The sequence below is a fragment of the Lupinus angustifolius genome, chromosome LG16 (assembly GCF_001865875.1).
Source record: "Lupinus angustifolius cultivar Tanjil chromosome LG16, LupAngTanjil_v1.0, whole genome shotgun sequence".
In the NCBI taxonomy this organism is placed as follows: domain Eukaryota; kingdom Viridiplantae; phylum Streptophyta; class Magnoliopsida; order Fabales; family Fabaceae; genus Lupinus; species Lupinus angustifolius.
Window position 1 is genome coordinate 2,595,332 of NC_032024.1, and position 25,107 is coordinate 2,620,438.

The window sequence follows — 25,107 nt, forward strand, 5'->3', positions numbered from 1 at the left end:
GTGTGATTTTTTGTTCTCATTTTTTAACAAAAAATATATACTTTCCTTGTAAAACATGTGTGTTTATATACTTTCTATACATGTAATAATATTTGTAGGGTGTTTCACCACCAAACTCATTAAAATATGTAAATAAAGTAAAAGAAAAAAATATACATAGTGTAATAAATGTTAGAATAATGTATTTTTTATTTTAATTAAATATAATATATTAATCATCTAAATAACGGGTACCCGCGGGTACGGGTACCATAATAACGGGTACCATAATACCCGTACCCGCCCGTATGTACTACGGGTATTTTTAAAAACCCGTTTATAATACCCGCGGGTACCCGTTTGTGACCCGTACCCGTGCCCGTACGGGTTTTACCCGCAGGTACCCACGGGTACGGGTTTTTTTGCCATCCCTATCATCTACTGGTTTTAACATCTTGCTTGACTTTCTCAACATTGTTTTTTACACATACATAACATGATATGATATAGTTAGTAGTATCCTATTAATAAAAAAAAAGCATCAATAAATTTATAATTTCATTATTATTTGATTCTAAAATAAGATTAGTATAAAAATAAATATTATTTAACTCTAAAATAATAATATGTTATGATTCATATTATTATTATTATTATTTTAATATTGCTATAGTAACATTATATTTTAATATTGTATAGGTAATCATATTTCTTTTATTTTTAAATAAATCACATGTCATGAGGGCTTGAGAGATTGACATATGTCATGAGGGCTTGAGAGATTGACATATGTCATGAGGGAGTTCTTGAGAGATTGACACATGTCATTGAGAGATTGACACATGTCATGAGAGACCTTAGTTTTGATGAGAGGTTGACACATGTCATGATGGAGTTTTTTTATTATATAGGTAATAGATAGTATAAAACTTCTTATACTTATACAATATTACTATTAGTATTCACTACATTATTAAAAAAGATTAACTCTAATAATAATCATCTCTAAACTCAAACCTATGGTATAAAACATCAAAATTAAACATATAATAAAGGGTTCCATTTCATTTATTCTATAAAAAAATACATGCAAGTTTATCTCCCTCAACAATCTTCGGTTACATCATTCCATGATCTGGTCATTTTCTTACATGTGCTGTTACCATTTTAGACCCTGCCACAACTAGTCAAAGGTTTCACAATAAGAAAAAACCAACCACTTCACACAAATTTAACACAAACTCTGGTGAAAACCACTCTTTCATATGATCCATATTTACCTATACTAGAATACTTGTAGTGAAAGTTTAAGGTACATTTTTACAATCCTAATTATTTCCCTTGACCTATATATATATATATATATAAAGAAGGGGTATAGCTGAGAGTGGTGTATGCATTACAAAGTGGCTGATTCTTACTTAGCTCTTAGAAACATACATCCAAGGATTAATTAATTCAACAAACATGAAGGTAAATGTATAGTTTTTTTGTTGCACATTATATGCATGCATATAAAATGTGCTCATCCCTTTCTGCATGTGATTATAATTGCAGCAAAAAATTGTGATGAAGGTGGAAATGCATAGCCAGAAGTGCAGGAGTAGAGTACTAAAGATTGCTTCTGGAACACGTGGTTAGTCGCCATTAATTTTCATCACACCGTTGTTCTCGGTTCTATACTTATTTACAATGTTTTAAATTGCACTCTTCAACCATAATGAAGTGTCTGCAATGATATCACAACTGTAATTGCGGCCAAGTTTTTGCAATTGTGATAAAAGCAACGTGACTGCAATTTAAAACATTGGTTGTTTCCGTTAAGACTTAATTAACATAATAAGTATGTTTAGTGAAATTTGATATTGGTTTATGTTTAGGTGTGGAATATGTTGGCATAGAAGGGGAAGATAAAGATAGAGTGGTGGTGGTTGGGGATGAAGTTGATGCTGCAAATTTGACAATCTGCATGAGGAGAAAAGTTGGCTACACTGATCTTATAAGTGTTTCAAAGGTTGAAGCCAAATGAAAAATGAAAACCATGGTCATGATTAATTGCTTATGTTTATATCTGTTTTTATTTTGTCTCTCTATTTCTTTCAAATCACTTGGAGTGAATTAACCTCTCAAGTACTTGGAATCCATATTTGTTAATCCACATATTTTGATGTTATATATGAATGCATATGTAGTTGAAGTTTGTTGTTTAATTTTCTGCTGAAGTTTCTAACTTATTTGTATTTGCACAACCTTTATATTGATGATCAATTAATCAGTAACATATAGATATTGGTGTTGAATTGTAAGAGTTATAGTTATATATATATATATATAAATAAAAGTATGTGTGTGCCAAAAACAAATCCAATCACAAAACATAGCACAAACTTTATATTGATGTTTTTACCTTCTGTCTTTCTTTTTCTTCAAGTATTTTTTCTCTAAGTAGTGTGATTTTCTTTTCATTGGATAACCCTTTCAAAAGCATGGATTGGTCCAAACAAGAATTATGATTGTTTATGTAAATTCTTTAACTCATTTCCTTTAGCAAGTGGTATACTTATAAGGCCTAAAGGGTCTTCTTTTTACTAATTTATTTTTCTTCCCTCCTCTTTTATTTTCTCATCTTTGGACAAACTTTTACAAAAGAAGAGATGAGTGATTAGTCCAGTGCATAATTATGATTATTTATCCTATGTTTGTGTAAACAATATTATCTTGTTTCCTTTAACAAGTGGCACAGAAGGTCTTCTGTTTTTCATGAATGGAAAGCTTTATGATGATATGGTGGAAGCTTACCTGTTAAGTCCATTGGACTGAAACTATCAACACATATATTATGATTCATTTCTAGTTAATCAATTTATAATATGAGATTTGAAGTCTAGTCCTAAATATATGATAGGTTTTGATGCATACAGTGAGAAAGATGGTGAGTTAGATTAATATGTTTTTTAAGGTATATCAAACTTCTTTACTATATAGGATGAGTTTGGGGCAACTAAGGGTAGAAATAGGCTAAACTACCTATCAGGTGTCTATTATTTGGCCTATAACAGGTTAGATCAGACTAGATTTGTTTCGTAAACAGACCAGACTCAGGTTTTTTGAAAAATCTATTTACTAACCGTTACACTTTAGGTCATCTAAAAGTCCTATTAAGCCTAACAAACCAACTTATTTAGTTAAATTATATAATATCTTCTTATTATACAATTTTAGTATATTATATAATATAAAAATATAACTTAATTGTTAGGGTTAGAAGAGTCTAATTAAAAGTATGAAAATTAGCCTATTTAAATGTAGACATAATGACCTATTTTAATATTATATAGTATAACAGACATTTAAACAGACTAACAGATCATGCCAGACTTTTAAATATGTCAGACCTAGACTTTGAATTTTTTTTAAACAGGCCAAACCCAAACTCATACGTGCTATATAGGTTGTGCATGTTTAAGGCAAATTCTGGTCTAACCTAACATGTTTCCACTTTTAGGCACAACAGTAAGATTGTTGCTTAGTACTGCATAGAAATTATTTATTATGACATCAATTTACATTTTTTGTAACACAGGTTATATGTGATATCATATATAAAACAACCTTGTTAAACCAACACAAATGAGGTGTGCTCTAACCATAGAAAATATTTATTATGATTAATTAATACACAATGATACCAATTAAGAAATTAAAGTTTGTTTTGGAATGATGTGCATCATGCAACATTCTTTCTGATAAGTCTAAGAAAATATTGAGTGACTAAAGTAGTGAAGATATCTCTAGCAATTGTGATTCTATAGAAAATTGCATAGTCTTGGTGCAATGTTGATGCAAAAAAGAGCTTGGAAGTGATAAGCATATGCAAATATTGTTTTGCCTTATCTCACTCTTTTATGAGATGGCAGACAAAAGCTACTCAACAATGAGTAGTGAAAGTGTGATATATAAGTTTTTTCTATATTATATACCAACCACCAACGGATGTTTGTTCAAGTGGTACATACTTATCCCCTTAAGCAAAGTTTCGGGTAGTCTTGTGGATGAAAAAAATACTCATTGGGAGAATTAGTCTCACATACCTGTGGATGTTCCCCACTCGGATTGGATTGCTTACGATGCAAGAATACATGTGAGAAACTGGGGAAAGAATGTATATACCAACCACCCCAATTTTTGTTTGGATTCTTTGAGTTATAAAGAGAGGAAAGATAAGGTGTCTCTAAATGAGGAATCACCAATGGTTTTTTTTGCTGAATGAAGAATTTCAGATAATCTTGCTTTTCAGTGCTGACTTTTAATTAAATAACTCATGACACTAGCAAAAGCACTTTTTTTAAGCCTTTTTGTGCTGGTTGAGAATATCAATATCTGGATTTACTTTAACCTTAGAAAAAGATATGTTTCCTTTTACAATCCTTCAAAAGCTAGTAAAGTTATTTTGAATATAAAATAAAAGGGGCACTAAAACCAATCCATGATCCCTACATGTAGGAATGGCATTCTGTTAATGCCCATGTTTATACAAATTTTCTATTAACATATTAAAATTTGTTCTACCATAGTCCAATCAGAGAGCCTCCAACTATTGGGTTGTTCCATTATTTTGAACCAAAACTTTACAATATTAGTTCTATGAATTTTTTCTACTTATAAACTCTTACACTCTTCCCTTTATATCCAATATGAGACTTCGTACTTCAATAAATTCAACAAAATAAAACTTTGGATAGAATATATAAGGCATAATAACATACTGAAAAGTGTAAGATTCCTTTAGAATATGAAAATTGTGACTGCACAATTGAAGGATTTGTGGACTCAACAAAATATTGGTCAATCTGTGTGCAGCCACAGAATATTGGTATAAGGGACATGTATAAATCTCTCTCCCTTTAGTAAGTAAAGATTTAGACAAGATTATTTGGGAACATAGTAAAAATATATCATAGAATAAGATAAACAGCAATAATCAATTACAGTACTAATTTTCTTTGAAGTGAGTCTTTTTATATAATAGTATTTTTTGAAAAGGTAAGTAATTTCCAAAATGTTAGATTCGACTCCATGAGAGCAACATTTATTAAAAGGGTAGTTACACACCATAAAAGAGATTAGTTCTTTACAAAAAAACAAGAAATATCTTTGATAATACCAAAAAAAAAAGTAAGTAATGTTCTGTTATATCGAGATTTACCTCATTATATTATTTTGTATTTCATAAAAAATAGAGTGAGTTTTTGATAAAAAAAATATTTTTTTACAGAAGTTAAGAAAAAAAGACATGTGTGTATTATGGATTAAAATATTTTTCAATGTTATAATAATGTGACTCTTGTTGTACATTGAATTTTGTTAGAATGAGTGAGAAGATGATAACTCTCTTTCTGTAATAAAAAATTGAGCTTTAGATGACTTGGAATGCAAGATACAAAAAACTTTATTATAGAAAGTGATTCTAATCCTCATTGATAATCACTATCAGCAATATGTTTAATTTAATCAACTGCTTTAGAATTATCACACTTGGGTGGAATAGAATAAGTATCTTGGTTTAAAAAGCCTTAAATTTATTTTAATTCTTTAGTGTTAAAGGAAGCTTAACATGTTTCCCATTTACCACCTTTAAGTCTTTTCAAATCAAGATTTTTTAAGAAAGAGAATTTTGGTTTTATTCAAAATGTATAACTTTACTAACGAAATGTTGGTCTAGTGATATAAAACTCGTTAGATTCTAAAATGATTGAAATATCAAAAGTTCAATTCTTGAGAACGACACTAGTTGAGAGGGACAATCTCGAATGTGAAAAAGATTAATTCCTTACCATGATGAGGGAATAACCTTAATTAGTAGTATAAAAATAACTTTTTTTTCATTTATGTCCTTGCTAATAGGACTTTTGTTAGAGTATGTTAATATTTTTCATTCAAACTTATGTTAGGTAAGCACAACACGTGTCAAATATGATACGTATCCGATATGTCAACACATATTTTTTTATAAAATATAGTATATAATTCATTTTGGGATACATGCATAAAATAGTAAAAAATACATAAAGTATGATATAATTGTAAGTAAATCAAAATATCAAAAATAGAAAATATAATGAAAATCATAAATCATTGTCCTCCAAAATTTCAAGTACCAAAACTAGAAAATATAGTAGAATAATTTATAAAATTGATAAAATGTATCTTTGTTGAAAACGTATCAGATATATATAGATCTTCATCTTTATGTTTTTAATTTTTAATTTTTTGATACTCTAGAAATTTGTATCATTCACAAATACAACACCAACAGTGAGATTATTCAACATATCCATACTTTAGAGCTAAAAACAAATTAGAATTTTTTTTACAAATTATCATAGAATAAATGAAATGTGGAAATGAAATTCAAAACAATCAATATTTAGATAGACCAAAAACATATATAAGTCTAAATAAATTGAATTTAAAGTGAACTAAACATGGAAGCATCTCCTAGAGTGGAGGATAGAAAGGCATAGGTCCTATATTCTTGAGGATCTCTGCCCCACAAGTGTCATATAATAAAGCCAAGCTAGTGTACTGATTAGTGAGAATAAGAGGACCTTAATATTTTGTGATTGCATCAAGCACTGCCTTCATGTGATAGCATCATCTTACCTATTCGTTTATATGATAAATGATCGATTAAAAAATATATTTAAGTTTAAAATTTAATAATTAATTATTTTTATAATCAACTATAATTTACTATATTTAGAGTGATACATTCTTTTGAAATATAAAATGTCATGCAATTATTTATATACTCATTAAATTATCAATCAAATCCTTTTTTTTTTGTTATTATCAATCAAATCTTAAAATATGAATACATCACAATAATTTATCATACCAATTACCAACAACTATATGATTGTGCTTCTATATCTTATTCTTATTATCTAAGAAATTTAATGTAATTTAACTAAAATAACATCATTTAATACATATTAAAAAGAGAGAAAAATGTTAGTGTTGATAGTGTAACTTTTTTATACTTTTACTATATCATTGACAATGTTTTTCAATTATCATGTCTTTCAAATAAAAATAATACAAATAAATGATAGATGATTTATTAATTGTGTATATATTTTTACACTGTCAATATATAAATTATATAAAATATGATTAGTAATCATGATATAATTGAAAAATAAAGTATAATTATATATTGTATTTCTAAAATATGAATGGATTTGCACATGGAGAAGTTATAATATAACAAAACATAGAATGGATATATTATTCACTACTTAGTATTGTTGTGATGATATAATGTTTTTTGTTCAGAAAAATACAAAATATTTGTTTGATCGTGAGTAATTGACACCGACATAAAAGAAATTAGAAAAATAAGGAATTTTGGTTACTTATAATCCTTTTGGGTCGGACTTCATTAATGAGAGAGACAAGTACAATTTTTCCTTTAATTTGAACTGTAAATTTTTTGTCTTATTATAATAAAACATAAGAATATAAATGTAAAAGTATATCACATTTTCTTTAGTTTTTTGACATCACTTGCCGCTAGCTCTTAAATCAAACCACACTTAAAGCTATCTTCATCTTTACTCATACACAAGAACTGACACAGTGTAAGATCATCATCCTCCACCACCTTCAAAAAACCTCTTAATGACTACATAAAGTTTCAATCTTTACCATAATTTTGACTGTTAGAACCCATGTTAGAACCTAGATTAACCACTCTTCTCTTCTTCCTATCATGGGTCATTGTGGCATGTCCCATTGCAGTGAAATCAGCCATTGGGGTTAACTGGGGTGCAATATCATTCCACAGGTTGAAACCAACCACTGTGGTTGATCTGTTAAGAGAGAACAAGATCCAAAAAGTGAAGCTTTTTGAGGCTGACTCTGATGTGTTAAAGGCACTTATGGGAAGTGGGATTCAAGTTATGGTTGGGATCCCTAATGAGATGTTACCACTCTTAAGTTCTTCATCTTCTGCTGCTGATTTTTGGGTTCATCAGAATGTTTCTTCTTATATGGGTAAAGGTGGTGCTGATATCAGGTTCCTATTCCTCTCTTTTTCTCTCTCTCTTCAATGTCAAGAATATCTTTCAAAATCCAACCTTTTACCTTAACAATGTTTCGGGTTTTAATATGTATGCTATTCTGTTTTGGGTAAACAATTTACTTAAGTGTTTATTCAATTAGCTTTTTGGAGAGTGTTCACAATTTTGGGATGTTTTATTTATACAAGTCTTATTTCACCATGACTAGCTTTATTTTACACTGAAGATGTTGATTGCATCAAACACTAGGTACTTATGTTTCATTGAATTCAGTTGGTTAAGATATGCAAAACCATATCATCGTGCATTGAATTTTCTTTTTTGATATATGTCAAAGTTTTTTTAAATATTTTGAGGATCTAAGTCATAAAAAATGAGGAACCAAGGGTGAATTCAATAACTCAAATCAAAAGTTGTATTCAATCAAGATCGAGGAGTGTTTTGCATTGTTATAAATTTTAACTTTTAATCTTTCAGTTCTTAATTGCAAGTTTAAGTTGGTCAAAGCTATTATGAATGATTAGGAATGTTTGTCCATGTTATAAACTTTAGGGATCTCATCCTTTAATTTTTTACTGAAGGTATGTTGCTGTTGGAAATGAGCCATTCCTTTCGAGTTATAATGGTCAATTTCAGAACTTGGTCATGCCCGCGTTACTCAATATACAACAGTCTTTAGTTAAAGCAAATCTTGCTGGTTATGTAAAGCTAGTCGTCCCGTGCAACGCAGATGCCTATGAGTCGGCACTTCCTTCCCAAGGGGCATTCCGTCCTGAACTGACCCAGATCATGACTCAACTGGTTCAGTTCCTCAACTCAAATGGTTCACCATTTGTTGTTAATATCTACCCATTTCTCAGCCTTTATGGCAATGCAGATTTCCCCCAAGAGTACGCATTCTTCGAGGGCACTACTCATTCTGTCACAGATGGTGCAAATGTTTACACCAACGCATTTGATGGAAACTATGACACTTTAGTTGCAGCCCTCAGTAAACTCGGATACAGTCAGATGCCTATTGTGATCGGAGAAATTGGTTGGCCCTCAGACGGAGCCGTTGGCGCTAATATCACTGCAGCAAGGGTTTTCAATCAAGGACTTATTAACCATGTCTTAGGTAACAAAGGGACCCCCTTGAGGCCAGAAACTCCCCCTATGGATGTTTATCTTTTCAGTCTGCTTGATGAAGGAGCTAAGAGCACTCTTCCAGGAAACTTTGAAAGACATTGGGGGATATTCTCTTTTGATGGTCAGGCTAAGTATGCATTGAACCTTGGACTTGGAAACAAGGAATTGAAAAATGCAAAGAATGTTCAGTATCTTCCATCTAGATGGTGTGTGGCAAACCCCACCAGTGATTTGGCCAATGTAGTTAATCACATGAGACTTGCATGCAGTATTGCCGACTGCACCACTCTTAACTATGGTGGTTCGTGTAATGAAATCGGGGAGAAGGGTAACATCTCTTATGCTTTTAACAGCTACTATCAGCTTCAAATGCAAGATTCAAGAAGCTGTGATTTTGATGGCCTTGGTATGGTTACATTCCTAGACCCTTCGGTTGGTGATTGTCGTTTTCTTGTAGGAGTTACAGATAAAGGTTCACATTCATCTACATCTCGAACAACATATCTGTGGTGGGTTCTAGTATTAATTTTAGTTTTACATGGAACATTTTGGCTTTGAATGTTATTAAGAGGTTTCATAAGTGGGTTTTTCATTGTCCCCCTTCTGAGACTGTTAAAACTAGAATAGCTTGTCATATACTATTTATTTAATCTTAGAAATATCCAAAAGCATTCTTAGTTTGTAGGAACCCATCATATGATTCAGTCATTGTATCATATAAGAGACTGTATGAACATTATGTATTGAACATTATGTATTGAACATTATTACACATATTAATTTCATATATGCTCTCAACTTCTATCTAAGTTTGAAGGAGGATATGCATTACAGTATGCATTTGTAGGAAGTGTAATGAGATAGTATTGCAGTACTAAGGAACTTGTGTTTATTAAGTCCATGTCTTTTCTAGCATTTGAGCAATTCATAAACAGAATTGCAAAACAAGAAACAAGGGTGATTCTACATACTTCTATAAGAGTAATGAGATATATCGTGTGGTTAGATCAGCTATATAAAGTGGTTAATTGCATATTTATGCTAATGATGTAAAAAATTTATATAGCTGGTTTAGTTATACTTCATGTCACATTACTTAAGGACATGGAGTTGGTTACCACCTAGAAGCATCACTGTTAACCCGAATACAATTATATAATGCATAAAAGGCCAAGGCGTGTATTCAAAGATGTTCCTTCAGTTTTTTTAAAGTGAGTTATAGATAGAGAGAAATATATACCATGTTGAATAATAAATTACATTATGTATTTTCTAGTCAAATATCTAATGACTAAACATCCTTTCATGGTTTTGGAATGTAGAGGTAATGACATAATCTTCAACTAGGAAATCGAAAATATATCACCAATTACTGTTACCAAGTTATCCTGTTGCTACCATGTACAATATATATGGTCTGGTGCATACAAAATTCAACTTCTTTTCATCCACATAAGACCTTTATAAAGCATAATAGAATATAACTGAACACTTCAAACAAACATACATTAACCAAGTTTGATATTACATTGTCTCAGTTAGTCAGCTCATAAAGTGTTTTGCATAAGTCACAGTTTCCATAACATGTACTTCTACCTCTCCTAAAAGGCAAACCTGCACTCAGAATGCAAGAAAAGCCATCATTAGTAGTAATGAGAAATCATGTGATGCAGTGGAATTGTTAGATATCATTTCCTTCTCAGACTGGTGTTTGAGTCCCTTACACTGTAGTAGAAACATGGATTGATATGATAGTTTTAGCCTTGTAAGGGAGAGTACCCCTTGTACTCCAGTGGAATAAAATTCGACTTATATAAAAACTAGTAAAGCAGACAGAAAGGAAAGATAGTGAGTCAAAGCTTAAACAAGAAACAAGAAAACTCACCAGCAAGCACTTTCATTCTTTATGTGGCTTCAGATTGGCTGTCTAAGCTTAGCAAGCTCAGTCAATGCATCTTCAACAATTTCGCCGGTCAGGCTTCTCTTACCCTGGAATAAATACATACAATATGAAAAGTCGGCATCATCGTTTTGGCATATTTTCCTTTCCAATGATATCTTTTCTTGACAAGTGATGTATGATGATATAACATTGGGTACCAGTCTAGCCGTATCTTAATCAGGAAACTAGTGGGAAAAATTTATCTTACCTGGGCTGACAAAAGGGTCAAACTACACTAGACAACACAACAACCAAACCTTAGACTCACTACATGGGGTCAGTTAAAGACGATATCATAATGCTCTATCAAACTACAGAAGTCGTGTTCTAATAATTTTTTCCATGCACTTTTATAATGGCCCTAATTTTATGTTAACTACAAAAGAAAAAGACACTAAAAGGGGATAGGAATGGAATAATAGGGGACCATGAAGTAATTATTATTCAAATAACTTTCTCATACAAAATGCAAAGTTAATTTATCACTGAAGTAACCAAAACGTTAGGTCATATGATCATATAAGTAAAACATCAAAGTTTTCTATAATTTATCCAAGGAAGATAACAATTGCTTGATAATGGCCTATGAAGTACATACATTCACACATTGGATCAAATGGACACACAAAAAACTAAAAACTGTAGGACGAAAACATGACACATACATGCCTAGTGTTTGACAACATCTTTGAGGATCTTATAAGACAATCAATGATCTTATTTGACCAAAATAAGTTAGTGGCCTTGGTTAGGAAGGATGTTCAAACAAGTCTCTAGCTTAGGTAATTGGTAACTCGGCATGTTAATTTGTTTTTTTTTTACTTTTTTTAAACGGTAATTGAGCTTTATTTTTTAATTGGACGCATACAGAGTGATACATTAGTTATTGTGTGTCTGAAAGGGTGTGTTTGTGCTTCAGAAACCGTACTATTAATGTTTGATCATCAAATGAGGAAAGAATACATATTTTATACAAAGGAAAACAATCTTCAGCACCAAAAACCGTACTTTTTCGGTTGTGGTTTATATGGATGAAAACAAAATGCTGCATGTATACCTTTAATGATGGGATAAGGGCATAAGCTTCATCAGCAGTATCGGGGCAAGCATTACCAATCACACATATCTGCAATGGATAATGATGTCAAGAATGCTACATAATATGTAAGAAGAAAGGAAGGTGGAATGAGAATGGTACCTCACTATCAGAGACACCATAACCTGCAAGATGTCTATTATAATAATATTTGAGTTAAGAGATGAACATAATGGACATAAAGAGAGGAGAGTCAATATAAAAAAACAATTACGCCAGTTATCCATGAAAACACATTTAGACACAGATAGAGGGCACACACAAGTGCGCTCACACGTTTAAACACAACAAACTGAAAGATTTAGGATACTGAAGATTCTGCCCAACAGACTCAGGCTTTGCATATTTACTATTGCTTTTGGCATACTGCAGCCCCTTGTCAAATGACCTACAACAGAAGATAAAGAAAAAGTTCAACAACAACAACGACCAAGCCTTAGTCCCAGTAGGTGGAAAATAAAGAAAAAGTTCACATCACTCAAATAGATATTATCATAAACCTTAATTAACAATGTATCCTTTTCAATAAAAAGAGAAGCTCAGTGTCCTCACACAGGGATTTTGATAGATGGATCTCTAGATAAATTGACCATTTGATCCTGAATTCTTTGTAAGATATCTGCAGCCTCACAATCCATCAGGCATTTGACATTTTCTGGAAGTTCTGCATATATCACCAAATAGAATTAATATCGTTAATATTATATTCAAAGTTATAATGAAAATTATGTTAGTAGAGTGACTTAACCCAGATGGCTAATTAACAGTTAACATACAAGTACTACAACAACCAAGTCTTAGTCCCACAATGTGGGGTCGGCTACATGGATTGAACGACAGTCTCCTTCATACATGCCCAAATACCATATTTTCTACAATATGAGCTACCCCAACTTCCTTCCTAATGCGTTCATTCCTAATCCTATCTTGTCTAGTATGTCTAGCCGTCCAACGTAACATTTTCATCTATGTTATATTGAGTTTATTCTCTTATTGACATTTTACTGCACAAAATTCAGTCCATATAACATTGTGTGTTTTATAGTTGTGCAGTAACTTTTCCCCTTGAGCTTGAGTGACATCTTTCTACCACATATGACACCTGATGCACTCTGCCATTCCATCCACCCTGCTTGAATCTTATGGTTTATATTTACCCTAAATTTCTCTACTGTGTTGTATGATTGACCCAAGACACTTAAATATAGGGACCACTTAGTAATATATGATTTACAAAAATCACACAAAATACAAATAAGAGACAATGAAGGCAAGCACAACCTTGACCAATCTTAGGATCTGAAGCCTGTGCTTCTTTTGACGCCGAAGTCTTTTTACCATTTGCAACCTTGTCTCCCTTTCCTCCTTTGCTAAAATCACCTTGAGAATGGAAAATAGTTCAAGCAAAGAAACACAATTTAGGAGGAAAGAAAAGAAAGAGCAATCTATTTGTACATGTGTCAGAAATGAGAATCTAAAGTCGCCAAAAAGATGAACACAATAATAACTTTAGGAATCACATCCTTACCTTTGCCGCCAGCATTTGGTGAATCACTCATCATGGATTCAAATGGACCTACAATGTACAACCAAATAATTTCAGAAAGGCAATTGCACAACTAATTGTAAACATGATAAATATCCCAATCTCTTCAGTTCAAGCACCAGATGCATCAGAAACATGGTGTAGTACTTGCATACACAACTGAGAAGCAGTAAGAAGATAGTGGAAAACTATGCTAACCTTCTTTAGAAAACTGAACCCTCCTCCCCTTTGCTGATTTTGTTGCACTGTCATCTTTCCCTTTGAGGCCTCCTACCGAGAAAGAAACAGAGAAAAACAAGACAATCAATTGCTTAAATCACAAAACTGTTTTAAAACATGAGCAGCTGCCAAGTTCCACTGGTCGATGATAGCAAGACGATAAACAAACATGTTAAGGTGTCAACACAAAATCTAATATGAGTAATTTTTTTCGGTACTACCAAGGGTATCCCCTCATCCTTTTTGAGTAAGGAACTAATCACTTTCGGGGTGCGTGGTTGCCCTCCCAATAAGTGTCGCTCCCAGGAATCAAACCCTTGACCTTTTGGTCATCCTAAGGATCTAACAGTGCCATACAACACTAGACCAACTCCATTTGGTGTGCCAACAGAAGAGAATCCGACAAAGGTGTTCTCTTTGGTTCCACCCACTTTTTAACCCTCATAACATGGTCAAATCTATTTATAAGATACAATATGACAAACATGGACAAGAACTCATATATTATGTTCCTTCCCGTTCTAGGCCTCTACCACATCTACCATACACTACTTAAGGTATGGGCTTTAAGCAGCATATGCAAATCAAAGGATAAATTAATCAAAGACATCTCTAACCTTAATATATACATATATACATGCATTTATAATTAAAAAACTCAACTTTACCATATCATATCCTGAAAGATTATAAGTGGTAGAATAAACCCAACCCAACCCTAAAAGAAAATTTGTACATTGTGATGCAACAAAAGAATAAACCACTCACTCTAACAATAAATTCAACCCTATCACCAAAATGAGATTAAAAAAATTAAGAAAATGGGAAAATGAAGAAAATAAATAAATTGGAACTATGGATGTAGGAGCAGACCTTTATTTAACATCGAAGCTGTTTTGTCTGACATTGTCAAAACCTGGTTCAGCCTGCAAAAATTGATGCTGAGAGTAATGCATGTAAATTAAACAACTCATTGATTTCAAGGGTTGTTAGTGTTATTATAATAGTCAATAAACAACTCAAATTCATATGTAAAATAAACATCTCAAATTCATATGTTGAAAAGAAATGATTTTTGTTTGACATGCGTTGATTTGGGGAAGAACAGAAACATGGGTCACTCATTAAATTCAAAATGAAGTTTTGAGTTGCACTTACAAAGCGAGTGAAGACAGAGAAGAAAGAGGTAAATTCAGTGAGATACCCAAAACAAGAGTGGATTTTTATTTAATGTCTGAAGAGAAAGGATTCGTTTGTTGAGTTTAATATATAAATGATATATAGATTTATTGACAGTGTTAAAAAACACATTTTATTTTTGTATAAATTAGTAATACCATATGAAATTTTTATGCTTTTATTGTTGGTACTTTAGTAATGAAATTTTCTCATTAGAAGTGATCAATAATTTAAATAATTGATTATTTGATTACTAAGTACACCTCGTTAATTAGTTATTAATAAGAAAACTCTTTATTTAATTCAAAATGAGAAAATTAAGCTATATGTTCTTCTTTTTTTATGTACCAAAAAAAGAACATATAACACTATAAGAATCAATTAAGAGAGTGAATCATGAGGAAACATTTTTCCTCACTTAGCTCCTTGATAATATCACATCCTACTTAGAGAACCCATAGTGGTATTTTTAAAGTCAATGTTTTTAATGTTTTCACCCATTTGAGATTTTGACATATGTACTGTCAGTTTACAGATTTATACACAATTAGTTTATCATTTATTTGTAATACTTTTCATACACCATCACATTCTTATCCTATCTATTCATAAGAGTGTAACATTTCTCAACTCATTTTTATGTGTATTCTGAGGTACATGATAGAGATTTATATGTGTAGAATACATCTTATTAATATAACGAACCAATGTTTATACAGCACAACATCAACCAAATACTTTCAATCAAATGGATTTATGCTGCATAATTAACTTTGTGAAACTTTGATGTAAAAAATTGAATAAAAATGCGTCCTAGTGAACGAGACTCCGACCCAGTGATTTCCGAGATTTGAGCACATAACCTTCTTCCATGTAGATGCATATAGCCTTATACTCTGTCAAATTCAACTGCATTTGTGCAATGTCATCCTTGATAATAATAAATACAACCCTGCTTACATTTATGACATGTATAATAGAAATCATAAGAATTAAGGTTACAAAGTACACATAGAAAAGATGAGATTTTCTTTGAATTCTTCAAAGATTATTCTTACTACTATTATATCTATCTTCCCTTTTCACGGCCATGTTCTGATTTATTACTTCTTACCCTTTGCATAGTTTTCTTAGGATCCAAGTTACCTTCTTCTTTAACTCCACTTCCCTTTTCTGTCCTTTTCTCCTCAGTTTCTCCTCTTATAACCATCTTTCTTTCTAACTCCAATGCTAACTTACCATCTGATCTTTTTGTTTTGTGTGTACCCTTTTCTCTGCTTTCATTAAGAGAGGTTTTTCTTGTGAGTACTTCTTCTCTATCGAGTTCTTCTTTTTCGAGCTCTAAAGTTTGCTTACCAAGGCTATCTCTTGTTGCTGGTGTTTTCTTAACTAGCTCATGTGGTTTTTGCAGCTTGTGGCTAGTGGTTGTTACCTTAGAGCTTTTCTCTTGTTCAAAGTAGAGAAGTTGCACCACTGTTCTTAATGGCAGAAGATCGTTTTTGACTGCGTGTGCGCGCACTTCCGGGGATAGTCTTTGGCAGTCTAGAATCTGACACATGCGCTTCTTATCAGCCTTGCTAAGATCAGGATGTACCTGTTTATGCATTGAATATAAACCATATCATGGACAGGTACCACAAAAGTAGCTATGGAGTAAAAGCTTACCCCTAAGTTCTTTATAATGAAGTAGTTCAGGTGATTTTATTATTTGTGTTTTGATGTGAACACTGTCTAGCAAGTTTATAATTTTAGCATCTCAAGGTCCTCAAGAAGTGCTGAAACTCTTGTTTCATTTGCATTTGTCCGGTATCCGAGAAGAGACTTTACGAAAAATTCAACAAGTTTTCATAAATTGTCTCTCCAGAAGTTGAAGTTGTCAGGTAAAGACAACTCTAAATCATTTGATCATAGAGGCTCCGATATTATATCATGACACAAGCCATCTCTCCTAAGCGATTAAGCCATTTGGTAAAGGGTCATGAATGGTTTTCATATTTCTAAACAGACAATGTTTAAGAAGCTGGAGGTTTTGTATAATTCACCTTAAGATAGAAGTTAATTGCCTGGTACAGATCATCGTGCTCTAACCGACCAATTGTGGGCACAGTTTCAGCAAGAGCTACAAACTTCGACACTGGCAGATTATCATCCCTTGCCACCACTTGAAGGTAAGAATCAATGAGCTTGCCAACATTTCTAATTGATCTCAAAAAGTTCCTGTTATCCACTGCACCAGAGAACATTCTTTTCCAAAGCTTCAAGAAACTTTCCGATACTGCTAGAACTAACTCGATATCATAAACATTCTGGTCATAAAGCAAGTCCTTCATTGTTGCCTCATCAAACTGTATGCTGGCTCTCTTTATTAGTTCTGTTTTGGTCAATGGAGAGACACTGACATGACCTGAAATGCTGAGAAGTCTTAACAAGAAGCCGACTGAAACTGACCCTCTATCTGCAGGAATCATGCTTACAATTGTTTCAAGAATTTTTCTATCTTTCTTAGATTCTTCTGTTTGTGATGATGCTGAAGTTCCTGAACTTTTAAGCTTTGTGACGCCGGGTAACATCTTATAGGCATAGACATGCAAAGCCTCACCAATAAGCTGTGGTGGAAGCACATATGTTGATCTAATAGCCATTATGATGCACCTGAAAAGATCTATATTAAGATCACACACATCCTCAGTCCACCAATCCTTTGGGACAGAATGATGCTTTTTTTGTGTATAACCAGGCCTAGTGTAGGTGTAGGACCATCTAACCTGCACAAAATCATCATCATTATTTAGAAAAAGTATGAAATATGCTAAGTAACAATCTTTAAAACTAACGGAAAAACATAGGGCGTGTTTTGTTTAAGATTTTTTTTATTGTTTTCACCATTTCTTTTACAAATCTTTGAAATCGAAAACAACCTCTTCGCTTGCGAGGGAAATGATACATACATCTACCATCTCTAGACCTTACTAAGTGAGAGCCTCATGCATTGGGCTGCCCTTTATACTTGTAATTATTAACGACAAATAGAAAATGAAAAGAGAAAACATTTTGTTAAATCAAGCATGTCCATCTTCTTTGGTTTTTAACCTGTGATGGGGCTGTAAGAATTTTCTCAACAATTGAATCAATGCACTTTCTTGTTATGCCAAGATTCTCAGGCCATTCGGGTAACTTATCAGTGGTCTGCAGTGTTACAATTGAGTCCTTCCAACCTTCAAGAATGCATGAACTGAAGAAAGCCTCAAGTTTTCCGACAAAGTTTCCCTTCTCAGTGGAATCATTCATTTGGAGGAACTTAGCGGAACAAAGCGCGGATACAATGTTATGAGCACTAATATTGATTGAAATTCCATAGCAGAACTTAGCACATAGCTCAAAAGCATCTGCCCCTCCAGGCAAATCATGAAGCTCTATAGAAACACTCTCGGAATCCCTTGAATCAGAGCAAAGTCTTTGTAGAAGGCCACATTTTGAAAGAAGTGGAGACTGCAGCTAATAAAAGAAGAATTATAGATGAACCTATACTAAATTTTGATTTTATTTCAACACTCAATATAATTCCAATACCTTGTGTAGCAGATAAGTAATATCGTCGATTTTTATCACAAGGTCTACAGGCAAATCTGAAACCACAGTTCTGCATATATGACAAAACATGCTAATTTGTGAGATATATGTGTGTTTGCGTGTGTGTATAGATAAGGAAAAATAAGTTGTACACTGTTATTCTGTACCTGGTAGCTTGTTCAGTGTAGAAAGTATCTGGCCTTGTACCAAGTTTCATGAACTTCATATCTATTTGTTGTTATTTATTTATAGCCCAATGATCAAGAATAACCTCTACTTCAAAACCTGCATAAACTCTAATTGCTGCAACTTCAATGATACTCCACAGATTCCATAAGGACATGGCTTTGGTTATGGTTACTCTATTACATGTGAATCAAAAGTGTTATCAAGTAGCTCAGGACATAGATGAACATGTTTCGACAAATTAGTACGGTTTACGACATGGCCATGCAGCACTAGAACATAGCACAAGTAACATAGATTTCAAGCAAAAAAAGAGGTGGAGGGGAAAGAAAAGAGATCACAACATCATGTCATGTCCTCATCATGCTTATAATATGTGTATGAAAAAATCCAGTAAATTGAAACAGAAATCGGCAAGAAAGCCATACCTCAAGTTTCAAAACAAGGGCTCCTCCAATCTCATTGGTTAGCAACATATAAATCTGAAAGCCTTTGAATTCATAGGAAAAAGAAAAATAATAAGTTAGAGTTTCTGCCATCATGGACTGAGAAAGAATCTGCAGAATAGTAATTAACTGCTTAGAGAGTAATGCTAGATGCCATGCAATGATGTGGATTTGTCTCTACTCTAGTACCTGTACCTAATTGAAATTATGTTATTGCAGGTTACTTTCACTGACTTATATGTTTCTGGTTCTGACATGTAACAAAAAACTGAAGAACATGAGAAATTGAGAACTAATGAGTGATGAGACATAACTCATATATATTGTTTTGTTACAATTTTTTGGGAAAGTAAAACAAAAGTTGGAAAAGGACATGGAAACTGATAATGGTAAATGCTAATATCAATAGTCTATACCATTTCTTCTACATAAAGCCATGCATTTGCCGTTGTGCCAACAGTGCAAATTCCATTTCACAATGGTTAGAAATGAAGTTTCTTATGCTCCTAATCTTAATAGTTGATAGCATATGATTTTCCAAGACCTCTAGTTTAAGTGACACTAAGTCTCTTAAGTGATTTGATCATAGGAGCTTTAGCCTTAAATTATATATTTCCATTTGGAAAATTATCCAAATGATCAGAGTGATTTTTTATGTGGCAATCCATAATACATAATATTAAACTTGGGTAAGGTAGTGCAGGCCATGTCAAAAATGCAACTATCATTCTGAAGATATATTTTATACTTGTCAACTGTTCAATACAGTTCCTTGACTAAAAATATCTCATACTCATAAGGTTTTTGTACCAAACTCTATTACCAATGAATATATTTATTTCTTCTATAAAGCAGAAGCATGATTTAAACAGTATTTATACTATTGCATGAATTAGAATGTTTTCATACTCATGTTTTATTCAATGTTATTTGGCCAAAAGGGTAAAGATACAAACATAAAAAAACTACTGTAAAGTATAATGCAGCAAACTAATGAAGTATATTTATTATGTGTTTAGAAGTTGGAAATCAACTCTTAAATGAGACAGAAAACTATTGGAGTCTTTATAGTAGCTCACAGTTAGATAAAAAAATGTTGGTATTCTAGTGTGTGAGACGCGGATGAAAAAACCTCACATTGGAAATGAATGAACGATTTGAACGTTTTATATATGAAAAAGACTCATAAACCTAATGCTTTAAGGGTTTAATTCAATATGTTGTGTCAAATTCTTATAATCTTGTGCAGTTTTTTGCTTATCCAATTTTTTATAAGATACTTCTAATCCCATATATAGGATAAGGATACATGACTATGGAAATCCTAGAGAAAGTAATGCACTAAGCAAAGAGCTAGTCTGTGACCAAAAGCTTCCTAATAGAAGATAAATATCATTAAAAAGTTTGTGTGAGGTTACTTTGTTAAATCACTTTCTCTGTGTTCAATGAACTTTAACATATAAACTAATGTACACTTTTTTTCAATTTAGCTTAAAATTGGTTAGCAGTGGTCCTATGCTAAAGTATGGTCAAAACAATGAAATTTGAAAGCAAACTTTTCATCTTTGTTCCTTTGTTTCTCTTTTCCTTCCAATTTTTATTCATTTGGTTACTGAAAGAGATCCACATTAGTTTCATAAAAACAACACACTAGACATGTTTTTTATGAGATTTGTTTCAAACATATTATGTAACATTCATTTGTTGAAATCTGACATGCAACTTGGTCTTTGGTTTCCCAGACAAATGTGGATGATAAAGCAAAAAACAATGTTTGTGGCACACCTATTACTTTCAACAAGACATAAGAATCATTGACATGCCTATAAGATTCTTGGATGATGAAAATTCTCTTCATGAATTGATGAAGTTCTCTACTAGTTATTACCCTCATACCACCCTCCACTTGAAGGTTTTTATCATTTTCTTTTTCTTCCTTTTCTCTTAAACTTTTATAAGCAGAACCTTCATTGTGCTGCTTTTCTCACAATTGCTTTTTAATATATCTGACAAAAGTGCTATTCATCTTTATAACAGAATGAGAAAAAAAAAGCACTTTAAGCTTTAACTTGTTGTAGAGTGATAAGTCAAACATAATAATTTAATCAAATTTCTCTCTAGCCCCTAGTTATCTCCCTATGCTAGCAAAATTAAGCCTTTCATCAAAAATCTAAAAAATGCATTGGAAAAGCCTAAAGAGTTCAAAAAGTAAAGAGAGAAGAAAACATACCCAGGGAACATATTATTGATGCTACTTGAATGAGCAGAAAAGTATTCAGAAGTGGAAAAGCTGCATAAGCTTGAAGTAACTTTACAAACTGAAGAAAGTGATTGAAGCAGAAGCAGCAATATTAGAAGTGAGGTCACATATATGGTGGCCTAAGATCAGAAACAAGCATATACATGCATTGACATGTGAAGCTGGAAAGTGAATACTTTAGCAGTTTCATGCAAGAAAGTTACAGAATATAGAAAGGCAGAATAAGCAATTATAGCTAATAAGCTTTGGTTAGAAACAACTAGGGAGGGTACCAACTAAACAAAAAATGTGTACCACAATGTTTCCTAGCCTAGATTATTAGAGGGTACAGCATGGAAAAGAAAGAGGAGTATTTTGTTGGGACTAGTCAACATGGTAATATATCAAAAGCATGCTATGATAAATTTCTTTGAAGAGTAAAGTTTTTTCCTACAATCACATTGTGACATCATTGATGTTTCTTTATTTTTGTTATATATTTTTCAAAAGTGTATATAGTAAAAGATAAAAGTAAGTAAATAATAAATATATCAAATACCTAGCTCGAATATATGATACCAGCCAAGTTATTATCTCGACTCTATATTAGTATTTTGTGGTGAGTAAGATTTGAACCCTTAACTTTCTTGTTATTCCACTCCCTAAGCCATCCACTTTTACCACTTGACAACTTTATGACTCTCTTATTATCTCGACTCTTAAGTTATATACTTTAAGTAAACTTATAAGCTTCTAATCAACTTATAAGCATCTAACTAGCTTTAACAAATAGAACTAAACATCACTCTAAATTTTGTTTTGGCATAGGAAATAGAATAGGAAAGTTGAAAAAGGGGTGTTCACTCTTAAGGGTTTGAAAATTGGTGATATATGATTGATTCTGAAAAAGCATGCAAGGCAAGTGGGTTAAGGCATTGGAGTGGAGTGGTTCTATACTAATTGAAAAGAAGCTTGTGTGTGGGTCCAAGTCTCTTACTATACTGATAGAACCACTGTGCAATAGTCATGATGCTTCACCCCACTAAACTCATCAAAATTCTTCTTCTATTAGCCTTATGCTTGGACAACCCTTCTATGCATGCTGCCCACGTTTCCTTCCCTATGTCGTTTCTTACATCACCCCTCATGTGATTCTTCTCACTTCTCTCTATTTCTAGTAGATATATAAAAATGGGTGTTGTTATCTTAGGTTCTTAGGATTCAAAGTAAATATTTTTCATAGGAAAATATGTGTTTAAGAATGTTGGGTTTAGTTAAGTATAAAGTTCAATGTTGAATATGAGGAGATGAATGAAAAAGTTTATAAATGAAAAAGGCTTATCAAATCACTGTCTTAAGGTTTTAATTAAAGACGGATTATCTCACTTGTGTTTTTTCCACTTTTCACATGTCTTAGTAACAATAAATCTCCCTGATCCACTTACTTTCTCATTGTAACATAATTATTTCAATCTCTTAATCATTAACTTAAAGTTGTAAAAATCTAGAAGAATAATATATACAACTATAACCAAACATTTATCTCATTATAGGGAGAATAGGTTGATGATATCTGATAAATTTATTTATGTCAATTAGTCATATTTACCTGCTAAACTTTTTACAAAAATAATTCAAGATATTATATTGGAGCCTTAATCCTTGCTTTTCTGATAAAAAGTGATATTCATGCATAAGGTAGGTAGACAAGGGACCCTCTACCAGTCCCTTCAGCTGAAAGAGGATATATTAACTATTAACTGAAGAGACTTTTAAACTAAGCAGCAAGAAAAGTAGAAAAATAATGGTTTGTTTTTTTAATGTCAATCTTATAACAAAATGTATATAAATAAGATGAGAGTAATTTCCTTGACTATACTTTTTTGGGTCCAAAACAATCTTTAAATAATGTTGTGACCAGTAGCTGATGATGGCCATGATGAGCATCATGATCTCAATAACATGATCATGATAATTGTGATCATTATAATCAATTTCTTTCAGCTTCATAACAAGATCTTGTTATTATTATGCAGTGTCCAAGCTAATCTTTCAACCGACCCTATGCCTTTTCATGAAGATAGTGTCATTCTTCTATGAATCTAATACCAAACCCATTTGTTTATTCTGCATGCAGCTCTTAAGGAAATATTTCCAAATATATTTTGATTCAGGATTATATTAAGTCATATAATATAGACTCATATGACATAGATGCATTATTTTAATGGTTTTATTCACAGAAAGCAGAATATCTTTCTCAAAACTGGTCATGAAATTTGTTGATTTTCTTATATACTACTCATTTCAGTTCATATATGGTTTACTTTTTTAATGTTTTTTTTTCTTTCAATTTTTTATATTTTAGAAACTTAATACATATTTATACTTTACTTTTCAATTGTACTCTTATTTATTATTCATCTTCTTTCATATATTTATATTTAATATAATTTCCAATGTGAATTAAATGAAATTATTTTAATCAAATTATATCAAATTTCTACCATAATTTTTTAAACTTGGTGTATAATCTCAATATATGAGAAAAAACAAATAGAGTAATGCATTTCGAGTTTATGGTAATAAAATTTTCATGCCAGGGACATATATTTGCTAATGTGATGTAAATAATATTTTGTAATCTCTTAAATGATTTAATTCAAAAATAAATAAAAATTTAGACCCTTAAAAACTTGTTTTTTATGTAAAAAGTTTGAGCGTAATAATGCTGATCATTTTTCTGGTTAAAGTTATTCAATAAAGTTATCATTATACATATGAAAAGACAAAAAACAAAATTGAAGAACACACTATAAGATTAAGAGAATAAGAGCTTGACTTCTTAAAACAAATTTATTTTTTCTAAGAGATTAAGTATCATATTTACATGAAATGATTATCTATATCTTTGAAAATGATTCAAATATAGGCATGCTTTATAACAAACGATTAAAATCTCTTATGCAATTAACATTGATGATTATGTTTACATTTAGTGAAGTGGGAGTTTAAGTCTTGAAATTTAAGAAAGGTGGCATTCATGAAAAGAATCATGATGTGTGTTGCTTTGGACAATTTTTCATAAGACATGGTCAAACATGAAACATGAATTGGTCTAGACATTATTAATAATGCAATGACATGCAAATATATACGTGTAACCTTTGATAAATGAATACAGTGGTGAGTAATGAGTATAGTTTTGAAACCCTAGATTCAGGTGGTCATAGTCAACTATACTACTCCATTACCAATGGGCCTATTACTTCTAATTTCTAAGCATTGCATGCAGTGACCACCCAGAATGTTACACTTAGTTAGGGCAAAATATGATATATAAGTATAAATATATTGACTTATGTTTCCATCAATGTCCTATTGTCCCTAGTTGAATCATCAATTCTAATATTTTAAATTAGAAATTTATTTACTTTAATATCTAAAAAACAAAAAAGTAACACCTGAGTTATTTGTAAATCATCTTCATCAA

General features: G+C 31.9%; 3 protein-coding genes and 1 long non-coding RNA gene across 14 annotated transcripts in view; 2 read left to right on the top strand and 2 right to left on the bottom strand.

Moving 5' to 3' along the window:
* The window catches only part of LOC109329886, a 23,399-nt gene extending 12,332 nt beyond the window's left edge, over positions 1-11,067 (top strand). Inside the window, exon 3 of the long non-coding RNA XR_002105593.1 lies at positions 10,842-11,067. This is a non-coding gene — a long non-coding RNA (uncharacterized LOC109329886). The remainder of the gene's footprint in view (positions 1-10,841) is intronic.
* LOC109329881 (glucan endo-1,3-beta-glucosidase 5) lies at positions 7,594-9,912 on the top strand. The gene is made up of 2 exons (XM_019563758.1): positions 7,594-8,059; positions 8,645-9,912. The coding sequence occupies exons 1-2, from the start codon at positions 7,713-7,715 to the stop codon at positions 9,747-9,749; spliced, it is 1,452 nt and encodes a 483-aa protein (XP_019419303.1). The 5' UTR covers positions 7,594-7,712; the 3' UTR covers positions 9,750-9,912.
* Positions 10,498-15,249, bottom strand: LOC109329883 (DNA-directed RNA polymerases IV and V subunit 4-like). 5 transcript variants are annotated; one of them, XM_019563763.1, is made up of 11 exons: positions 15,153-15,249; positions 14,868-14,920; positions 13,974-14,045; positions 13,758-13,805; positions 13,511-13,609; positions 12,782-12,893; positions 12,540-12,617; positions 12,332-12,365; positions 12,191-12,259; positions 11,077-11,180; positions 10,498-10,805 (listed from the first exon to the last, which is right to left on the bottom strand). In XM_019563763.1, exons 2-10 carry the CDS (start codon positions 14,899-14,901, stop codon positions 11,106-11,108), a joined length of 621 nt encoding a protein of 206 aa, XP_019419308.1. In that variant the 5' UTR covers positions 14,902-14,920; positions 15,153-15,249; the 3' UTR covers positions 10,498-10,805; positions 11,077-11,105. The 5 variants fall into 5 exon arrangements, with proteins under 5 accessions (XP_019419308.1, XP_019419306.1, XP_019419307.1 ...); XM_019563761.1 differs by having other exon boundaries at positions 14,868-14,935; positions 15,153-15,203; XM_019563762.1 differs by lacking the exon at positions 15,153-15,249 and adding an exon at positions 15,121-15,136 and having other exon boundaries at positions 14,868-14,936.
* LOC109330329 (BTB/POZ domain-containing protein At5g47800-like) lies at positions 16,091-22,033 on the bottom strand. 7 transcript variants are annotated; one of them, XM_019564490.1, is made up of 7 exons: positions 21,930-22,033; positions 21,606-21,754; positions 18,911-19,419; positions 18,744-18,813; positions 18,264-18,668; positions 17,216-17,938; positions 16,091-16,767 (listed from the first exon to the last, which is right to left on the bottom strand). In XM_019564490.1, exons 3-7 carry the CDS (start codon positions 18,967-18,969, stop codon positions 16,243-16,245), a joined length of 1,782 nt encoding a protein of 593 aa, XP_019420035.1. In that variant the 5' UTR covers positions 18,970-19,419; positions 21,606-21,754; positions 21,930-22,033; the 3' UTR covers positions 16,091-16,242. The 7 variants fall into 7 exon arrangements, with proteins under 7 accessions (XP_019420035.1, XP_019420039.1, XP_019420037.1 ...); XM_019564494.1 differs by lacking the exon at positions 21,930-22,033 and having other exon boundaries at positions 18,911-19,028; positions 19,358-19,411; positions 21,606-21,918; XM_019564492.1 differs by lacking the exon at positions 21,930-22,033 and having other exon boundaries at positions 18,911-19,039; positions 19,358-19,411; positions 21,606-21,918.